The sequence below is a fragment of the Rhinopithecus roxellana genome, chromosome 11 (genome assembly GCF_007565055.1).
Source record: "Rhinopithecus roxellana isolate Shanxi Qingling chromosome 11, ASM756505v1, whole genome shotgun sequence".
NCBI classification, from domain to species: domain Eukaryota; kingdom Metazoa; phylum Chordata; class Mammalia; order Primates; family Cercopithecidae; genus Rhinopithecus; species Rhinopithecus roxellana.
In genome coordinates this window covers 98,905,522-98,924,652 of record NC_044559.1, presented here as the reverse complement: position 1 = coordinate 98,924,652, position 19,131 = coordinate 98,905,522, and the positions used below count along the sequence as shown (strand labels likewise).

At 38.6% G+C, this 19,131-nt stretch overlaps 1 protein-coding gene across 3 annotated transcripts in view; it reads left to right on the top strand.

Annotated features, from left to right (window-relative positions):
• ANK3 (ankyrin 3) overlaps nt 1-19,131 on the top strand; it is a 707,809-nt gene that overhangs the window by 345,845 nt on the left and 342,833 nt on the right. Inside the window, exon 1 of one of the 3 annotated variants that reach the window (XM_010364950.2) lies at nt 2,107-2,557. The exons of the other annotated variants lie outside the window; for them this stretch is intronic. Coding sequence (XP_010363252.2) covers nt 2,444-2,557 — 114 coding nt within the window. The 5' untranslated portion in view covers nt 2,107-2,443. Of the gene's footprint in view, nt 1-2,106; nt 2,558-19,131 lie in introns of those variants that run through there. 3 annotated transcript variants of the gene reach the window in all.

The window sequence follows — 19,131 nt, the reverse complement described above, 5'->3', positions numbered from 1 at the left end:
TATACATTAGGATTTATTTTTGATGGGCTAACCACTTACTGAGATAAGGGAAAATCCAAGGCAACGAGAAAGTCACATTATGGAGTCCTAAAAAGCCATGACACATTCTCAACTTCTGAACATTTCGGGGAAGCAAAGAATTATTCTAGAGAGAAATATGTTCAAAAATACCTGTGGCTTATTTTCCTAATTTCCAACTATGGTTTTGCCAATAGAAATCAATGAGAAAGTATAGTGCTTTGCCAGCCTCAGATGGAGAAGTTACTTGATCAAGCACACTTCTAAATATATTTTAAAGTATCATTAGTGTCTATAAAGGAAGAAGGAAAAGATGATCCAGGAGCCAGTGGGAAAGCTGCCAGCTTTTTAGCTGGCTGTTCTCTTCAACTTGCTGAAAATAAAAGAAATTGTATGAATGTTTTCAAAAGTATAAGATTATTTATATTGGGAAAATGCATACAAAGGTTTAAGTTTTACTCTGCCCCACCTGTTACTAATACAGTAAAATATCCTAGTAGAAAAACACTCATTTTTACTACAAAGACCCAAACACCTTTCATCTGGTTTTGGATCTGAGTTACATTTCATCTGCCACCTTCATTTTTCCCCATTTTTGTGTAGTTTCATAGGCAATGGAGAAACTTTCCAGAACTCTTTCTTCATGAAGATAGTTTGCGAGGAAGGCAAGCACGTGAGCATCGGTGCACATAGTAGGCCCATGGTAACTCTATGACCAGCTTGGTTTCCCTGTAGTTCGCCTTGAGGCCTCAGAGAAGTGCGCAGTCCATTGGTAGTAGGAATGGGACGCCATGGTCCCTGATTCTTTCCCTTCCCATTTTTATCACTGCTCCACAGAGACTATAAAGCATCCTACAAGAGGAAAAGAGGAAAAACCTTTGAACCCCAAATCTAGACGTATGGTGAGTAGAAGTTGTTTGCAGGAACTCACGCTTGGCACTCTTTGTGAAGCAGATGAACAACAACTCCAGAGAACTCCAACCAAATCCTCACATGATGCACTGGACTTGGTGCTCTGTCCTTTACACACCTACACAGTCAGCCCTACAAAGTCAAATGCACCGGCCGCCAAAGTTATGGACTTTTGTATTGGAAGGGCACATGCTAACAAAGTCTTTTCATCAGAACATCTTTTTTCTTTTTTTCCCCTGGCTCATTTTCTTGGTGAAATTGGTGTGTGTGTGTGTGTGTGTGTGTGTGTGTGTGTGTGTGTGTGTGTGTATGTGTGTGTGTTTTCTTTTTTTACTAGGTCTCATATGTTTTAGGCCCAGCCTGACATTTCAGCAGTTTCTTGCTAAAGCACTTTCTGTGAATACTGTGTAGTATGTGTGCAAATGACTCCCGACTTATTAGATTTCTTCCAGTATGTGCATCCTAGCAGAAGACACCCCAGCAGGCCTTGAGCACTGCTGCTGCTTCACTTCACATAATGAATATTCAGAGGCTGCGGTCATTGAGAACTCAGGTGGCAAAAATAGTAAGGTGATTGAAGCAAACCCTAACATGAAAGCAAATCTGCATTTCAGTGACTCAGAAACACTGATTACGGCACAGATTCCTGACCCTCAGACCCCATGAGAGGAGAGTCCTGGGGAACCTCCTATGAATCAGGCATCTGTTCCATACACCAACATGCTCACGTCTTTCTGTATGATGTGTTGTAATCAGCATGTTGTTTTTAAAAGACAACAAGCCCTTGTGTAGTCTTCTCCACAAAATGCATTTAGGCTGATAGTTTAGCATAAAGGATGCACTGTTGAGATGGGCAATACATGCATTGTTTTCCCCGTAATGCAGTCAGGATCTCCATAGCAAAATTTAGTGTGTTTTTTGAAATCTTATTTTATATATTTTGTCACCATCAGCAGTTGAACTAAAGTAGGAACAGCTCCATTCTATCAGGGGTTAAATTATTCTCTGTGTAGATCTAGTGGTGATGTATAAATTGCAGCCTTTTCTTTTTTTCAAAGGATTCTAAAATAGGTTTTCAGAATTAGTGTTGGATTTTTGCTTCTGCATGTGTGGTGACTCTTGATTCTTCCCCTTTGGAGAAGCATCCTTTGCAGCATTCCCCCTTCGGAGGAATCACTTAGACACTTCCAGCTGGTGGCAGGGGATACAGCCATAATACAGCTTCCTCTGTCCCAGCTGTCTTCTTCACTACGGTAAATGCATTACGATGGCTGCACTCTCCTGTAAAGGTTCAGGTAGAGGAAGGTGTAGGATGAAGTCCGGACATCATCATTTGGGTTTTTAAAAGCTTCAGCTTCTCCAGCATCTTTGCATTGTGAATATCTTCCTGCTTCTAGTCAAAGCTTTCTCTCTAGTGATTGGAATGCTGCTGTAAGCCTGATTAAAGGTGCCTGAGGATATCACCTTTTACAAGGAAGCCGTGCCTGCTTGAGAGGATCTTTTTAAATGCATTATGGCTCATGCAGCCTCACAATTAAAGAAAAACAGGGATTTAGAAATCAATACTGAAGAAGAGCCTGAGAAAAAAAGGAAACACCGCAAACGGTCCCGGGATCGGAAGAGAAAGGTATCTATGTATGCCAGAGCATGTATCTTGCCTGGATTCGTTTTGTTTTAATCTCCCCCTGGCATCTGTTAGAAGCATTAAAGCTTATTTTTACATGCTGGCTAGAGTGTAAATTGGGTGTGTAAATTGGGAACAGATGACAAACCCTATGGCAGACCATGGCCATAGGATGGGCAAGGCAAGAGGGATGGTTTTCTTCTGTGGGGTGATTGCAGGGCTATGCGGAAAGTGTGCTTCACTTTATATAGGCATGGGCATGTTTCCATGACACGGAAAGGTGTTGTGAAGGAGTTACAAAAGTAGTTTCTTCACAGCCCAGTCAAGGTGAAATGCACTGCGGTGACTTGGGTTAGAGGGAGAGGCCAGAGAGCCAGGCTTTGTACTTCTTAGAGGTTTGTCTCGTGGAAAAAGAGCTTTTGTGCTGGAACTGTGTCACATGCGTGCGTTTCCCAGACAGATCTGTGACCTTAGAGACGTAGCACAAAAGTCATTTCCTGCTTTGCTTTTATTTCCTCTTTCTTTCCTTTTGCCTCTTATTTTTATAAGGTGCTTTTTGTCAAGTTGTGCAATGGAAATAAACTGCTGGAAATAACTTTCTCTTGTTAAATAAAGCTGAAATCGCAGAGGTTTGGTAATTTGCTGGGTGAGAGTGATTATCCTGAACGCAGGAATTCCAGTGACCTGAAACCTTCAACACTGATTGCTTTAGATCGAAGCATAGGCACTGATGATTCCTTACTGATAGTCCAAGGCAGGGGGAAAATAGGAGGAAAATTCTGGGTTAGAGGTGTTTTGTTGTAGCCCATGAGTACTTAGAGTGTTTGCCCTTAAATATGACTCCTAGGTGCTGAACCAGGAGTAAGACCCCAAAGCACTTTTCCTCCATGATAATTAATAAAAATTGACTAAAACTGTGATCTGAATAGGAAAGGCAGGTCATAAAGCATTTTTATGTGTCTTTGTGAAAATTCCCAAGGGAAAGATATCCTTAATTTGCTGTGAGCAGTGAGGCATGTGCTTTCTAAATGACATGCAGATTTCATCCCCCACATGGACCCCTCTTCAGGAGTGACCATGAATATTCCTGGTACTCTTGCCATTTTCTTCAGAGTTAGGATCTGTAGAAGACTCGCTGCCTTTTGTTGCATAGCTGACTTTGAGATTGAAGCTGGAGAGCTGCAGTTGTTTTGCTGCAAGAGGTTAAATATAGTTAGTTCCTACTTTGATATTCTTGTAAATAAACTTCTTGAATATATTTTCATAAAAATACAAACTTGGGTTAAGAAATTGTGTGCAGGCGTATTTCAAAGCCTTGCACAGCAGAGTTGTTATGAAATTGCCATACTTTGCTAGATTATGGTCTAATTTTATTGTATGAGGTTTCTCTGTGGGTAGGTCACTACCACTTGCCCCCTCTCCATACATCTCTGCCTACCCCCACCATGATAAGCTAGCTTCTAAAAAACACGGAAAAGGTACATATATTTGTATGAAGATATGGTGTCATATTAATATTGACACTGTATGTTAGGGTTGTTAGATTAGCTAGGTTTATGTACAGCAGTTTTCTGTAGCAGTGATGACAGATCTGTCACCTTTGTCCTGGGCCCCTGTTTGACTTGGAAGCAAGGTAGGGAAGGGGTGAAGCAAAGGGAGTTTCTGGATTCACTGAGCTGTAGCAAATGCTTTGTGGACCTAAGTGCTTTGTTACCAGTACAACAGAGTCTGTCCAATGTAAATCACTTAGCAACCAGAAGGGAACATGGAGAAATATCAATATCTCTATTGTAAATGTGCAAGTGGATTTAAATGTTTTGTTCTCAGGACACTCAGAGTAGATCCTAAAACTGGCGCATGGGTAACACTTTCATTGCTGTTGTTAATTCTTAACATAGTAAAATAGGTATATTCTCTAAGATACAGTATATTATGGAAGATACAATATTCATAGTCAAATTATTTCATGGACTACTTGTGATATACAAAGTTATGACTGAATTATTTTGAAGACACTCTAGATTTCCTTCAGTGGCATAGCCATATATGACCCTCATTCCCTATAAAGTGAATTGTTATTACTTTGGGTTTCTTTTTCCCCACCTTTTTCTAAGATCCTAATGAAGGCCTGTGGGCTAGTTTGTTCCATGTTGTAGACCTCATGTTAATCAAAAATGCTTCTTCTAAGTATTTTGTGGGATATTATGGGGAAGTTGCTCTTGTTCATATGCAGAAATACTGTATACTGTATAGGATTTTTTTTTTTTTTTTGAAATGGAGTCTTGTTCTTGTTGCCCAGGCTGGAGTGCAGTGGCGTGATCTCAGCTCACTGAAACCCCCGCCTCCCGGGTTCAAACGATTCTCCTGCCTCAGCCTCCTGAGTAGCTGGGATTACAGGCACTCACCAACGTGCCTGGATGATTTTTGTACTTTTAGTAGAGATGGAGTTTCGCCATGTTGGCCAGGCTGGTCTCAAACACCTGACCTCAGGTGATCCACCCGCCTCGGCCTCCCAAAGTGCTGAGATTACAGGCGTGAGCCACTGAGCCTGGCAAGGATCTTTTAATTACATAAAAGTAATAGTGGATACTCTCATAAAATCACAAACTAGAAAAGTTTGGGAAAATCCTAAAGAGTATCTAGTTTATAAAATAAGGAATTTGGTCCATGACACTCCTGCAGTTCAGGTTTGAGTAAGGCCAAAGACAAAGCTTTCTTGATTAGGTCTGATGACACAGAATCGTATAGTATGGGATATCACTACGTGTTATCATGAAATCATAATGCATATGTAGACTTAACATTGGATTCACATTTCATCAAGTTTTAAAAAACCCAGTGAATTGTACATATGGTCTATTTTGAATATGTTAATCATGAATATGTGATTACCAGTCCAAAAAAAAAAGCAGTACAGAACTTCTAGGAATTTATAATTAGTTGAATTTTAATAAAGATGTGTTTTATTCTTGACATAACTTAAGTAGTGTTAAGAAAAAGGAAATCTTCCTATTTGTTGAAAGGAAATGCATCTAGGTGAATGAACCTTTACTTTTTTATTACTAATTTGTCTGGCTTTAAAAAAAAAGTTTGAATGAGTATCTTGTTTAAAAGGTACTTACCAATGCACTTACAAATGCCCCTTCCCCGTACTTTCCCATTGCCCTTCCCTGCCATATCTTTTTCCCTCCACACTTCTCTGCTCATGGGCTGCCTAGGTTGGCAACGAGTGGGAGGCATGCCACTGTAGATAGAGTGTCTTTGGGTGGGTTTTTACTGGATCCCTGCCCTGACTGAGTTGCAGAGAAGAGCTGTTTATATCCCCTGCTGCCAGCAGGGCCCTGGCCCATGGGCGGTGGGCGGTAGGTGGCTCATCCTACCACAAAGCCATGATGGGCCGAAGTCACACGTGCTCTCCTCGTGGTCAGGCTGCAGTCCTTGCACATTCCCTGTCATTGTTGGCTTCTGGTACTATGTTACCTGCATGTCATGCCCTCTCCCCACATAAACTATAAAATACATTTCAACAGTGAGGGATATTACTGGAATTGACCCTAATTTGTTCCATAAGTGGGTTTTGTTAGTATATGAATATATGCTTGTATATATTTACCAGGTCCTGTAAAAAATTTGAGGTGACCTAATGAAATTTATATTTAAAAAGAAAACATTGTGGAGTTTGCTCTCAACAGATAGGTAGGTAGATCTCTCTATATATATGCACCTGACACAGTGCTAGATACTAGGATAAAATGACAATTCCATGATTAACATATTTTCTGATTATTGATGTCAAACATACAGTTAACATATTTTCTGATTATTGATGTCAAACATACAGGAACAAATATTCATTGCTTCATTCTTGCATTCATGTATTCATTCAGTAAACATTTATTAAGTGACTTCTGTGGATCAGGCATTGCATCAAATGTTGGAGACAAAGCCAATCAAAGCATAGTGGCAACACTACAGTAACGCCCAGAAGAGGCAGGGAGGGAGAAAGATAAGAGCCATTAATGACTTTCCATAAAGAATGAAGAGGGAGCCCCAGGAGTCCACAGAAAGACCCTCACTTGGCTCAGATGCACTCAGAGGAGAATCTCAGTGAAGCTGAGCCTTGGAAGAGGAGTCAGCAAGATAATGAAGCCGAAAAACAGGAATCCCATCCCCAAAGTCATAGAAGTAGGAGAGACTATTAGGCTGTGTGGGAAACAAACAATATTTTGGAATTCCTGGAGCAAAGGGGACCTGAGTGTGTGGCACGAAAAGTAGGCAGGTGCCAGAGCATAAAGATCTTCATATGCCATCTTGCATAGTTTGGAAATCATCCTGCTAAAAGCGGGGAGAGACCTTAATGGTGGTGGTAGAAGAGAGGACTGTGAATAGCTTTATGGGGTAGAGCCGTCACTGAAGCATCCGTGTTGTAGCAGCAGCAGGGAGAGCAGTCAGGAAGCTCTGATGGGGATCCAGGCACGAAATGCTGAGTGTGAACCAAGGCGGAGACAATGCCAGTGGAGAGGGGGTGTTGCATACCAAAGATATTTAGGGGAAGACTCAGTAGAACTTGGCAATGGATTGTAGGCAGGATGTGAGAGAGAGATCGGATTCTAGGATAACTGCCAAGTTCCTGGCTTGAAGGGGAAGAGGAAGAATTAAATGTCCTGGATTCATGTCTTTTCTACCAGGCCATTTATTGACCACTTATTCTGCATAGGTAGGGTATTACATTGCTTTATAGGTAGAGATTCATTTAATCTTCCTAATAACCCTGTGAGAAGAGAAAGTATTTTTCTTAATTATCCCCATCTTACAGACAAGGAGACTGAGGCTGAGCCTTGAAGCTAGTTGCTGAAAGTTTTCACCCTAGTCAGACAGTGGTAGAGCTAGGATTCCAATTGGGGCAGTCTAACTGTCTAGCTTGCACTCTTAACTACTATGCCATACAAGGTGTGTAGTATGTGACATTAATGTTTTCACAGCTACACATCAAAGTGGGCTTGTTTCAGAAAATCTTCTAAGTGATAAGCTATTTTCTAGACATGTGAAACTTTAAACGACAGGCTTTATGTCTCTAACTAATTCAGTATTGTAGTGTCTGTTTTTCTTACCCACTGCAGTAAATTTTAAAGTTTTTTCTTAAGGTTCTTTTTTTAAAATTTTTTGGAAGTTAGAAATGAAAATTACCAACACAAGGATTTCAAATCCTCAGACACATTGTGTAATGACAACTTAACAGTGTGTTGGATGCCTGCTGTATGTCAGCAATGTGCAGAGGGATTCCCATGGGTTATTCTTTTTTCTTCCCTATGACTTTCCTACGAGGCAGGCATTATTTTCATCTCCATTTTTATAGGTAAAAACTAAGGCTTAAAAATACCTTGTCTGAGGTCATGTAGCTAGTGAGTGGTGGACCTAGACTTGAACTTGGGTCAAAGGACTTTGGGATCTCTATTTAACCACTGGGTTTATTGTAATGAGGTGCTAGCAGTCTCTTTTAAGGTTAACCACAATTTAAGGGTTTGAGAACAGATTTTTTATAGACATGGACTATAGTGTTATTTCTTGCCATTGAAGCTCAGTGCGTCCTGATATTTTATAGGCTTTTCCCATTCCTAGTTACCTGGATATCTCTGACACCCTGATCTAAGATGCCAGGCAAAAGTAAGGTTTTGTACTGCAGCAGCTGGACTATGGTAGAAGATTGTGTCGATCTTTATGAGATCAAGGAAACTTGCCCTGTTCCCTGCTGCATCGAGTATATGGACTCCAGGTCTCCAGGGAGCATGGTCAATTAGCATACTTGATATTCTGTACCATAATTATGTGTTTACATGTCTGTCTTACCAAGAGACTGTGAGCTCCTTGAGGCCAGAGATGGTGTAATTATCTACTACAGCCAAACTGGGGCTTGCTGGATGGTGAATGAGTGGATGAAAGGCAGTATCGTGTAATGATTAGGAGTGTGAACAATAGAGTAAGGTTGTCTGAGTTCAGATTCTGGCACTATCAGTTAGATGTTGACCTTGGAGAAGTTATTTAGTCTCTCTGTGCCTCAGGCTCTCCACCTGCAAAATGGATGTAATAGTAGGATGTGCTTAGTATAAGGTTGTAATGGGGTTTCAGTGAGTTCATATTAAAGCTGTGCTTCGCACAAAGTAAGAGCCATAGTGTTGCAGTTGTTATTGTTCAGAATGTACAGACAAATGAACAGAAGAATAAATGGACTTTAGTGTGAGTATTTAGTGTTAGCCAATGTACTGAGGCATTAACCAAAGCCAAGGTTTGTTTATGAAACTTGCCTCAGGTCACAGAAATACCAGGTCTTGGAACCAAGGCCTGTGTGGTTCTAAGTTTCTTGCTTGGGCCATCAAAACCTCTACAGGAGAGATTTTCTTAAGGGTGATTCTTATCAATGCACATCCAGGGTGAATTCTTATATCAAGAAAAAAATGATCACTTTTGAGATGTTGAAAGTTAAATTATTTACTAATTCAAATTTTAATAAATCATTTAAATTCAACTGTAAAATCTAGATTTGTATATTCTTTTATACTTAAGTTAGTGTACTTCTGCATTTAAAATTTTTAAATAGAATCCACTTACTGAAAAAACAGTGAAAGCATTGGGATAGATAGATAGATAGATAGATAGATAGATAGATAGATAGATAGATTAATTGATTTAGGTATAGGTTAAATATTGAAGGAGAATATCTAAATACAACATTATATTGTCAGTTACATAATTCACATTTTATTTTCAAGAAATAAAAAGCAATTTGCTATAGTTTTGCCCAAATTGTTTTTCTAGTGTATATTATGTAAACTAAAAATTGTTATTCTAGTTTATATTATGTAAACTAAAAGTAGAAGAGTTAAAAGCAAACCAGAGGACATCAAGCTTGAATCATTTACATATAGGTCAGATTTTTTTTCTGGTACTTATTCCATTCACTCAGGATCCTGCTTTCATGGACCCAAAGTGGAGTCATGAAATGGGATCATCCATTATTGACAAATGTGGGAGGTGCTTATAAAATATATAGATTTCAATTTAGATTTAATTGGTTCCAGTAAATGATTTCTCAGTCATGGGTGACTTTCTGATTAATTAGGATCATATCCTCAGTTTTGTTTGAACTTAGACATATCTCGTTAGAATGGGAAGAACAGAGACTACCATTCATATCTGTTGGATATAGCTCAACTTTTGGCAGGAAAAAAAAAGTCTACTAATACCATCATCATATGAGAAGAAGGATGTATGGACTGCCTGGTAAAAAATGGGGAAATAGAACTAGGCCATAAGAGGTTGGAAGAAAGGAAGTTCAAGATTTTCTAGGTACTGAAAGTCAGAGACTGAGACATTTGTAATGTACTGTGAAGGTACCCCTGAAATCAGAAATACCTGGTCTTGGAACCAATCAGATGAACAGCATTCTTTTACCCTAATAAAGTACAATTTTGTAAAACATCTATACAGTGAAAGAAGGTATGAAAACATGGTAAATTTTGTTTAATAGAAGATTAGAAACATTAATAAAACAGGCAAACAATAAGGAGCGATGTGGGGAAGTATCTGGGGCTAAGTATTACAATTCATGGTATTGAAGAGAACGGGCCTTGAGGCTCAACGTGAGTTCACAGAGAAGCTGCTACTAATTAGCTGTGTGGCTGTGAACTTAATCTCTTTGGGCCTCAGTTTCCACATTAATCAAATAGGGATACTATTTTTTCTTTATATACATGTTGTGAAGAGTAGAGATACTGCAAATAAATGCATTTTGCCAGGTTCCTTGTGTAAAAAGTGTATTTAGCAAGTTTCCAACTTCCCCTCCTAAAGTTTAGGTTCTCAAATGTCATTGAGGGATTGTAGTCAAGAATGAGGTGGAAGAACTGAGAAAAAGAGGGAATATTTTTAACAACTTTTGCACCTTATCAGCACTCAAAATTATTTGCTGAATTGATATAGTGAATGAAGTTTTACTAAGAGACCATCATTCCCAGACAACCATTAAAGTCCCACAGTTAGCTCTTTGCAAACTTTCCACAGCCCTCGGGGAATTAAATCTGTCATTTTGAGAAATACTCCTGAAGATTCATATGTTAAATACATTTTTCCATTCATTAACATTAGTACTAATTAGCTTCTCTCAGTAGTTAAATGATTGCTGAGGTAGATGTTAAAGAAAACTTAAGAACCCTATGCACAGACACAGGAAGTATCAAATGATTCCTTTAATAAATGAACTTTATTTTGCAGATTCGAACATAAATGTTGAAAAAGGAAAAAAAAAAAGACTATTTGGGTTGAATGAAGAAATCTTCATTATATAGTTTATGTATTGTGATTATGGAGAAGAAACAAAATACAATATAAGATTCATTACCAACCAGTTTATCCCCCAATCTAGGCAGTGTCCACAATAGAGGTGTTGTTACAGTTTTGGAATAGTTGGGGACTGGGAGAGGAATGAATAATCTGACCAATGTAGACTTATGTGTTGTACCTGGTTTCTGAACCTAAGGTGGCCTGGTGGCTGTCTTCCTTTGTCAGTGATTCTCTTCTCCCTGTGATCTGATTGCTACTTGCAAGAGTCTCTAAAATTTTCAATCACATATAGCTAGTTGACCTTCAGCTGACCAAACTGGCCCACTTCTATAACTACCACTTAGAATTATCAGTGTATTCATATGCTACCACTCATCTTAAACCAAACAGAAGAACTGAGTCTGAAACCCAGACATCTTTCCTTAGACATTTTCATCATAGACCCTCTGTGATTTTTTTTATTGTTCCAGGAAGGTCTACCCAGTGAGACATCCAACAGCAAAAGTATCTGAAGCAGAATTTACCTGTCCTGTTATTTGTTGAGCTATAATTGATGGAGGGACTACAGTGGGTCAGGCATTCTCTCCCGTGCATGATGTAGATCATTTTGTTGAATCTTCATGGCATGGATATTATTTTCCAATTTTCTGGATTAGGGAAGTTATACTTTGAAAGTTTCAAAAACTTGCCCAAAATTGCACAATTAGTAAATATAAAGCTGTAATTCAAACCCCAATTGGTCTGATTTCCAGCCCTGTGCTTTTTCCACCACTCTTCACACCTGGAGTTGCCTCTGTGTTACACTGAGAGCATCATTTTTACAGAATACTGAGCTCCCTGAGATGAGTCTTTTCTGGACCATGAAGTGCCATGCAAGGGTTTCTCCCCCTAGGAAATCTCATATAGAATCATTTTTGTGATTTATCTCTTTCCCCCAAAAGAACATTAAGAGCGAGACATAGATAGTAAGAGGGTGATATTACCGGATGTAATACATAAATTGACTCAATTTCAAATGACTTGTACTTCATTTACTGGAAATGCATTCTATCTTAACAGTACTATAATTCTATTAATGCTAAAATGAAGAAAAATTAATATGATTAATTCCCAATATGTTTGTATTTTTGAAGATAAGTGCCAAAATCACTTTGTGTCAGCTGATTTGGGCGGGGGGTTCTTCGGTTTTTTTAAATTGACAAATGTACATATTCATGAGGTACACGGTGATGTTTCAATATAATGTGAAGTGAGCAGATCAAGATAATTAGCATATTTATCATCTCAAACGTGTCTTTTTTGTGTTGGACACATTTGATATCATCTGTGTACCTATTTGAAACTATATTATTGTTAACTGTAGTCATCCCACTGTGATACAGAATACTAGAACTTACTCCCCTTATCTAGTGTAATTTTGTGTCCTTTAACAAATCTTTCCTCTATACCTGCCTTTCCCCTACCTTTCCAGCCTCTAGTATTCTGTTATTTTTACTTCTATGAGATCAACTTTTTTTTTAGTTTCCACATATGAATGAGAACATGCAGTGTGTAACTTTCTGTTCCTGGCTTATTTCACTTAACATGAGGTCCCCCAGTTCTACCCATGTTGCTACAAATGACAGGATTTCATTCCTTTTTATGGTTGAATAGTATTTCATTGTGTATATGTACACATTTTCTTTATCCATTCATCTGTTTTTGGACACCTAGGTTGATTCCATATCTTGGCTATTGTGAATCGTGCTGCAGAAAAAACATAGGAGTGCAGATATCTCTTCAACATACTGATTTTGTTTCCTTTGCATAAATGCCCAGTCGTGGCATTACTGAATCATATGGTAGTTCTATTTGTAATTTCTTGAGGAACCTCCATATTGTTCTCTATATTGGCTGTACTAGTTTACAGTCCCACCAACAGTGTACAAAATTTCCCTTTTCTCTGCATTCTTGCCATCATTTGTTATTTTTATTTCTATTTTTTGTCTTTTTTATAATAGCAATCCTAACTGGGGTGGGATGATACCTCATTGTGGTTTTGATTTGCATTTCATGGTGATTAGTGATGTTTAGCATTTTCCATATATTTGTTGACCATTCATATGTTTTCTTTTGAGAAATATCGGTTCAGATAATTTGCCCATTTTTTAATCAGATTGTGTGGGATTTTTGCTGTTGAGATGTTTGAGCTATGTGCATATGCTGGATAGTAATCCTTTGTCAGCTGAGTAGTTTGCAAATATTTTCTCCCATTCTGTAGGTTGTCTTTTCACTCTGTTGATTGTTTTTTTTTTTTTTTTTTTTTTTCTGTGCAGAGGTTTTTTAGTTTTGATATAATCAAATTTGTTTCTTTTTGCTTCTTTTGCCTGTGCTTTTGAGAACTTATTCACAAAATATTTCCTCAAGCCAATGTCCTAAAACATTTCCTGTATGTTTTCTTCTAGTAGTTTTATCATTTGGGATCTTATATATGGGTCTCTGATTCCTTTTGAGTTGATTTTTATGTAGGATAAGAAGGGAAAGTCTAGTTTCATTCTTTATTCTTTTGCATATGGATATACAATTTTCCCAGCATCAATTATTGAAGGAACTCTCCTTTCCCCAATGAGTGTTCTTGGCACCTTCACCAAAAATCAGTTGGCTGTAGATATGTGGATTAATGTTTGCATTGTCTGTTCTGCTTAATTGGTCTATATGTCTGTTTTTATGACAGTACCATACTGTTTTGGCTACTATAGCTTGGTAGTATATGTTAAGTCTGGTAGTGTCAATTTTTTGCTTTTTGAAATGAGTCTATTCCCACATGTTTGCCAGTGCCTGTTATTTTATGTTTATCATTTTTATGAGAAAACTGTGGAAAAATCTGGCTTTAAATATCCTGCTCAGGGCTTTAAAACAGACTGATTTTTAGAGTTTAGATGAGAAATTAAATGCAATTTGTAGAATGGTAAGAAATTAACACCAGCATCAAAAAAACTACTTCAGCTGATGATATAGACAAAATGTTAGAAATGAGTCACCTTGGACTTTACCACATTCTTTTCTTATTATCAGGATAGAAAAATCTCATAGGCCTTATGAAGTGATGGGGATTGTTTTCCTCCTTGACAATAGAAACAATAAATAAAAAGTTGAATTTGAGGGAGGGGACTTGGCAAAAACTACTAAAGTTCTAAAAAAATTGATTAGACAAAAATAGATGCTTTTAGACTTTGCTAGCAAACCTCAGTTTGGATTGATAAGAAACCTGCTAGCAAAAGTTAGGTTCAATTTACAATAAAAATAATTGGTAGGGGTCAAAGGTTGTTGTCTCACATAACAGTTAAATGAACCCTCTGAGTAAGGTGACATTATTCACGTTTTGCTGATGAGGAAATCAAGGCTTAGAAATTGCTTTTTGTCACTATTACTGATAAATTCAGAGGCTGAACTTGAAGCCATGGCTATCAGACTCTAAGGCACCCTGCCCCTGGCCTTTATTCTGTTTGCAGATTATTCACATTATTTTCTATATATAAATTATTTTTATGTCATGTAATTTTTATCCCTCCCTCATCATCACCAGTATTGTTCATTTGTTTTATATAGTAAAACTAGCTAAAAAGTGCTTTGTAGTAATGGTGCATGACTGAAGCTTTATGTTTTTAACTTCAAATATTACGTGGGGATGTTAAATATTATTGCAAAAGCACAAAGCTATTTTGAATCAGGTGCGTAAAGTGCGTAATTGATATTGGCACTGTGTATTTACAATAGTCTAGGGAAGTAACATTTGTCAAAATCATAACCTTGAACAATACATTTTGTTTTCTTCTAGTAACCCCCTGAAATGTCCGGTTTTAAAAATCCCGGCCACAGATCTGCTACCTGGCTGGTTAGGGGTGAAGGAGACAGGATATGCTGAAAGGAACACAGCTTCTAAGGTCACTGAATCCCCACACTGTTCTCTGCTCCCTCTTCTGCAAGGACCTGCTGTCCCTCTGTTCAGTGGCTTGGCCACTGCACCCTGATTCAATAACATGATGAGTATATTTACTTAGCTCTGTCAACCCCAGAATACATTTGCCTGTCCTTAAGTAACAGGAAGATAACCATATTGATGTTTAAAAGTGCTGCCTGTAATTAATTTCTTTCCTTTGAAGCATGGCCATTGTTAACGATCCCTGTTTTACTATGCCTCTTCAGCTGGAGCCATTCTTTGCCATCTAAAAATAAATGGCTTTGTTATGCACATTTATTCCATCTGCATTTATTCCAAATACAGTTAATATATTAATACTAGGAATCCAGGCAGATGTAGTTCACACATTCGTTTGCCTTCATTATTATAGAATTAGTGATCCTGATCTCCTCAATTCCAGTCTGATTCCTTTCAAAAGGCTTTGAGTGTGCCTCATCTTTGCTGAAATTGCATCTTTGAGGGTGACCATGAATGCATTTAAAATATGTGTTTACCCTGCTGACTGGGTCATGGCCTGGCCAATGCACATACTGGTCTTGATTTTCCAGTCATGCCCAGTGACTAAGGTAGCATGAGTTTTCTCTTGCTCCAAAGTATGTGAGTCCAGGTTCTGGTCTTTTCCTGAGCACTACATGGAAGAGCTTGTCTTCAGCGGCAGGTTGTAATTTGATTTTACATAACGTGTTTCAGTGGATTTTCTGTAGGATAAGATTCAAATAATTATATAGCCATCCATTTGACATCCGATAGACATTATGTTTTTATCTGCTTTCTGGTGGATTAGTTAGGATTCTGCTGTGGCACAGGAAAGGAGAATACACTTATGTTCATTTGGCATTCTCAGCTTTGACCTGTTTTCCTAGACCTCCATTTCAGCTTTAGTGGAAACTAAATTATTAATACGATCTGTATTGTGGCTGTGCGGAGAGCTTTATCCAGCCTGTTTTTTAAAGTGCTGCCAGCAATCTCTGAAGTAATAGGAAAACAGATTTTTGGAGGCCCTGTGGAATGAGGGAAAGGGCCTGGGCGTGGGCTGTGGGGGCAGACCGGCTTGGGTTTGAATCTTAACACAGTTACTACTTCTTCTCTATGGAGTCTGAAGTCGGTTACTTAAGCTCTCTGAGCCCCTGTGCCCTCATCCATAATAACGCCTACCATGAAGAGACAATATGAAGGCTAAATTAAATTGAACATGAAGTGTCCATCCCAATGCAATGATTCAACAAATGTTAATTCCTCCCACTTCCCCACTCCTTTCTTTGTTCCCTTGTCCACCTGGAAGAAATGAGGGTTTATTTTATGCTAAGCATATTTAGTGAGAGTCATCTGTGAAAACGGGCAAAGTGAATTTGCTAAAGTGAATTACAAGCTGAGGGTAAATAAATAAGGAAATGATAAGTACCTGTATGTGTTTATGTTGGGGCAAGTAGGGAATATGCATTCCAGAAAGGACAGTTAAAACCAGAGCCAAATTTGTATTAGGAAGAAATGTGGATCATGGAGGCATTAAATGTGGGGCAGGAGGCTTGGGTTCTAGCGAAGTGTGGTGGTATTCCCCAGACCACCCAGTGCAGCTCTAGCTGCTTCCGCACCAGCACCCCGACAGTCAGTGCACGTGCCTCTGTCTGCTTGGGAGATTTTCTAGATTGTGATAAGCCAGTCCTCTTTTTTTTTTTTCCTAGGCAGGCCTTAATGGGTTTACCTTGAGTTCCCACTAAAGGTCTCCCAATGGTAGTGCTGCTTGACTCCCAGAGCAAAAACCACTTGGAAGAAACTCGTCAGCAGAAGTTCAGTTCTAGTGATTCTGATACGAGTGCTGATATGCAATTTCTCAGGGACAATTAGAAGTAGGCAAACCATGAATTGATGGGTTTTCTTGCTAAATATTAACTGTTAACGCAAAAAAGACTGCTTTCAGAGCTTTTGACAGTATTTAATACCTGTTGTTCCCCTTGTATGCCTGCTTGATTACTTGTAATGTACTAGAGCATTGTGTGTATTCTTCGGACTTATTTTTTCTCACCATCTAAATAGATGTCCATTGTAGAAACTGCATTAAACCTCAAGAGGCAAAGATCACCCAGAGAAACATGGCTGTTCCATTTTGAAATAGATTTTTTCAATGTTTTTCTCTGTGTGTATATACATCACTTCTTCTTTCCTCCCTTCTCTTTCGTTTCTCTTCCCTTTTTTCCTCTTCCCAAATGAATATGAGATAATAATAGTACCTCCTTTTTTGTAACCTCATTTTTCCACTAAAAATATAATATGAACATAAAAAATGAACATATGTCCACTTCAATAAATGTATTTCTTTAAATTTTTAAAGGATCTATAGCATTCTACTTTATGAATATACCAAAAAGTGCCAACTAATCTCTTATTTTTCTATATTCAGTTTATTTTCATTTTTTTTAAATGAAAAATGCCACAAAGGACAACAGCACTTCATCTTTTTCCTAAACCCACAGTGTTCTTGTGTTCTTGTTTTCTGCTCTCCTGGGTTTCTGGTGATTTTTGTTTAGTTTTGTTTTGTTTTTAACATTGTATTCCAGGTCCTCCATTCTTAAGCCAGAGCTGGTATTTAGAACTCACTTCCCAAAAATCCACTAGCTGACCTTAGTTCTGGTCAGAATAACTCTACTTTTCACCGTCCCCAGAGCATACCCTACTTTGTCCCTGTGGGTCTTTGTGTTGGTCTGCCTGCAATCCCTCCTTCTATCTCATATATACAAATCCTTCCAACTCCTGGGGCTCATCTCCAGCCTCACCCTCTTCCTGAAATGCTGGTTTATCCCGCTGGAAGGAATTTCTTTCATCTTAACTAGTATTTTACAACTGTTTGTGTCTCTCATGAAACTAAAGATACTCTACATGGAATTATAGTTTTTGTGAAGACATCTGATGAAAAGTCACAGGTATTGATTTGGAATGTTGGCAAGGCCCCTAAGGTTGCCCCCTGGAGCCCCTTTCCTTGTCTGTTTTATCTTGAGGACCCTGACACACTGGTCCCGAGAGTCCCTGCCAGCTACAATAGTATCCCTTGTGCTCCCACTGCAGTACACGTTCCTTGGGCAGGACTACAAATCACAGTGTGTCCTCTTCTAGCCCCCTTGACTCTGTCCTGTTGAATGAAGAAATAATAGCAGGTACACAGCTCTCTGCCCAGGGCTCTGTACTTTTCCTCCAGTCTTCATTAACTCATCTGCAATTCTTTTAGGCCAGTGACTCTCAACTGGCAGAGAAGAGGCTTCATTCAGTTTACCTGGGGTTAGCATAAGCACCTGGCCTGGTTTGCCCAGGACTGAAAGGTTTCCCAGGATTCCACTTTCAGTGCCAGAACAAGGATGGCCATGCCCCTCACTCCAAGAGCATATTAGAATTCATGGAGTGTGGTGGGGCAAATTGTAAAGCAAGGGAGAGATCCCGCATGCCACCTATCTCTAAAACCCATCTCAGCCTTGCTTGCCTTTTGGGGTCTTGCCTTCCATCTGTGATTATGAGATCACTTTTTTTCCTCTAGGAGACCATTTCCCATTTTGTAATTTCCAGTGTCATCAATAGGCTTTATTCCTTCCTAAATTTCCTACCATCTCCTGACTGTTTAAGTCCAGTGACATCTTCCCGATGCCATGTCATGGTGAATCGATTATATGAAAGTACATAAAATTCAACTTTGGGCATGCCAACTCTTGCTTTCATTATTTAGGGTCTCACCCAGGACCCAATTTTTGCCTTGTTTTTTTTATCTCTCTTCAACTCCCAGGACCTTGTTTCTTATTCATTTGCATTCTTGTTTTGATTATTTCCAACTTTGACTTTCCCCTGCCTATACTGCCTTAGTCAAGTGATGGACATTTAAATCTTCTCCCCACACAAGAAGCCTCTGGCCTGGCTGCCACCTTCTACCTGATAATATATTGGACATAAACAGACATAAAGAACATTACTACTTTCTAATTTAATTCTAGTTTCATATTTTTTCCTGTCCCAGTCAGAGAGAGTCCACCATTGTTTTATTAGAAAATGTTTTGATGGGGGATGCTACAAAGTTATGTAACTAAAATATTGTGTGTGCAAGAGAATCACTTTTTACTCAAACTTATATGATGGAGATGATAAACATGATTTCAAATTGCTTTACAATAAATACTGGTTTAAAAAAATCTGTTCCATGCCTCAATTTTTATACCAATCACTCAAATCGTATTTAATGCATTTTTAATGACTTTATAGGCTGCAGATGAAAATACATGATTCAGTCACTTCATTACAGTGAGTA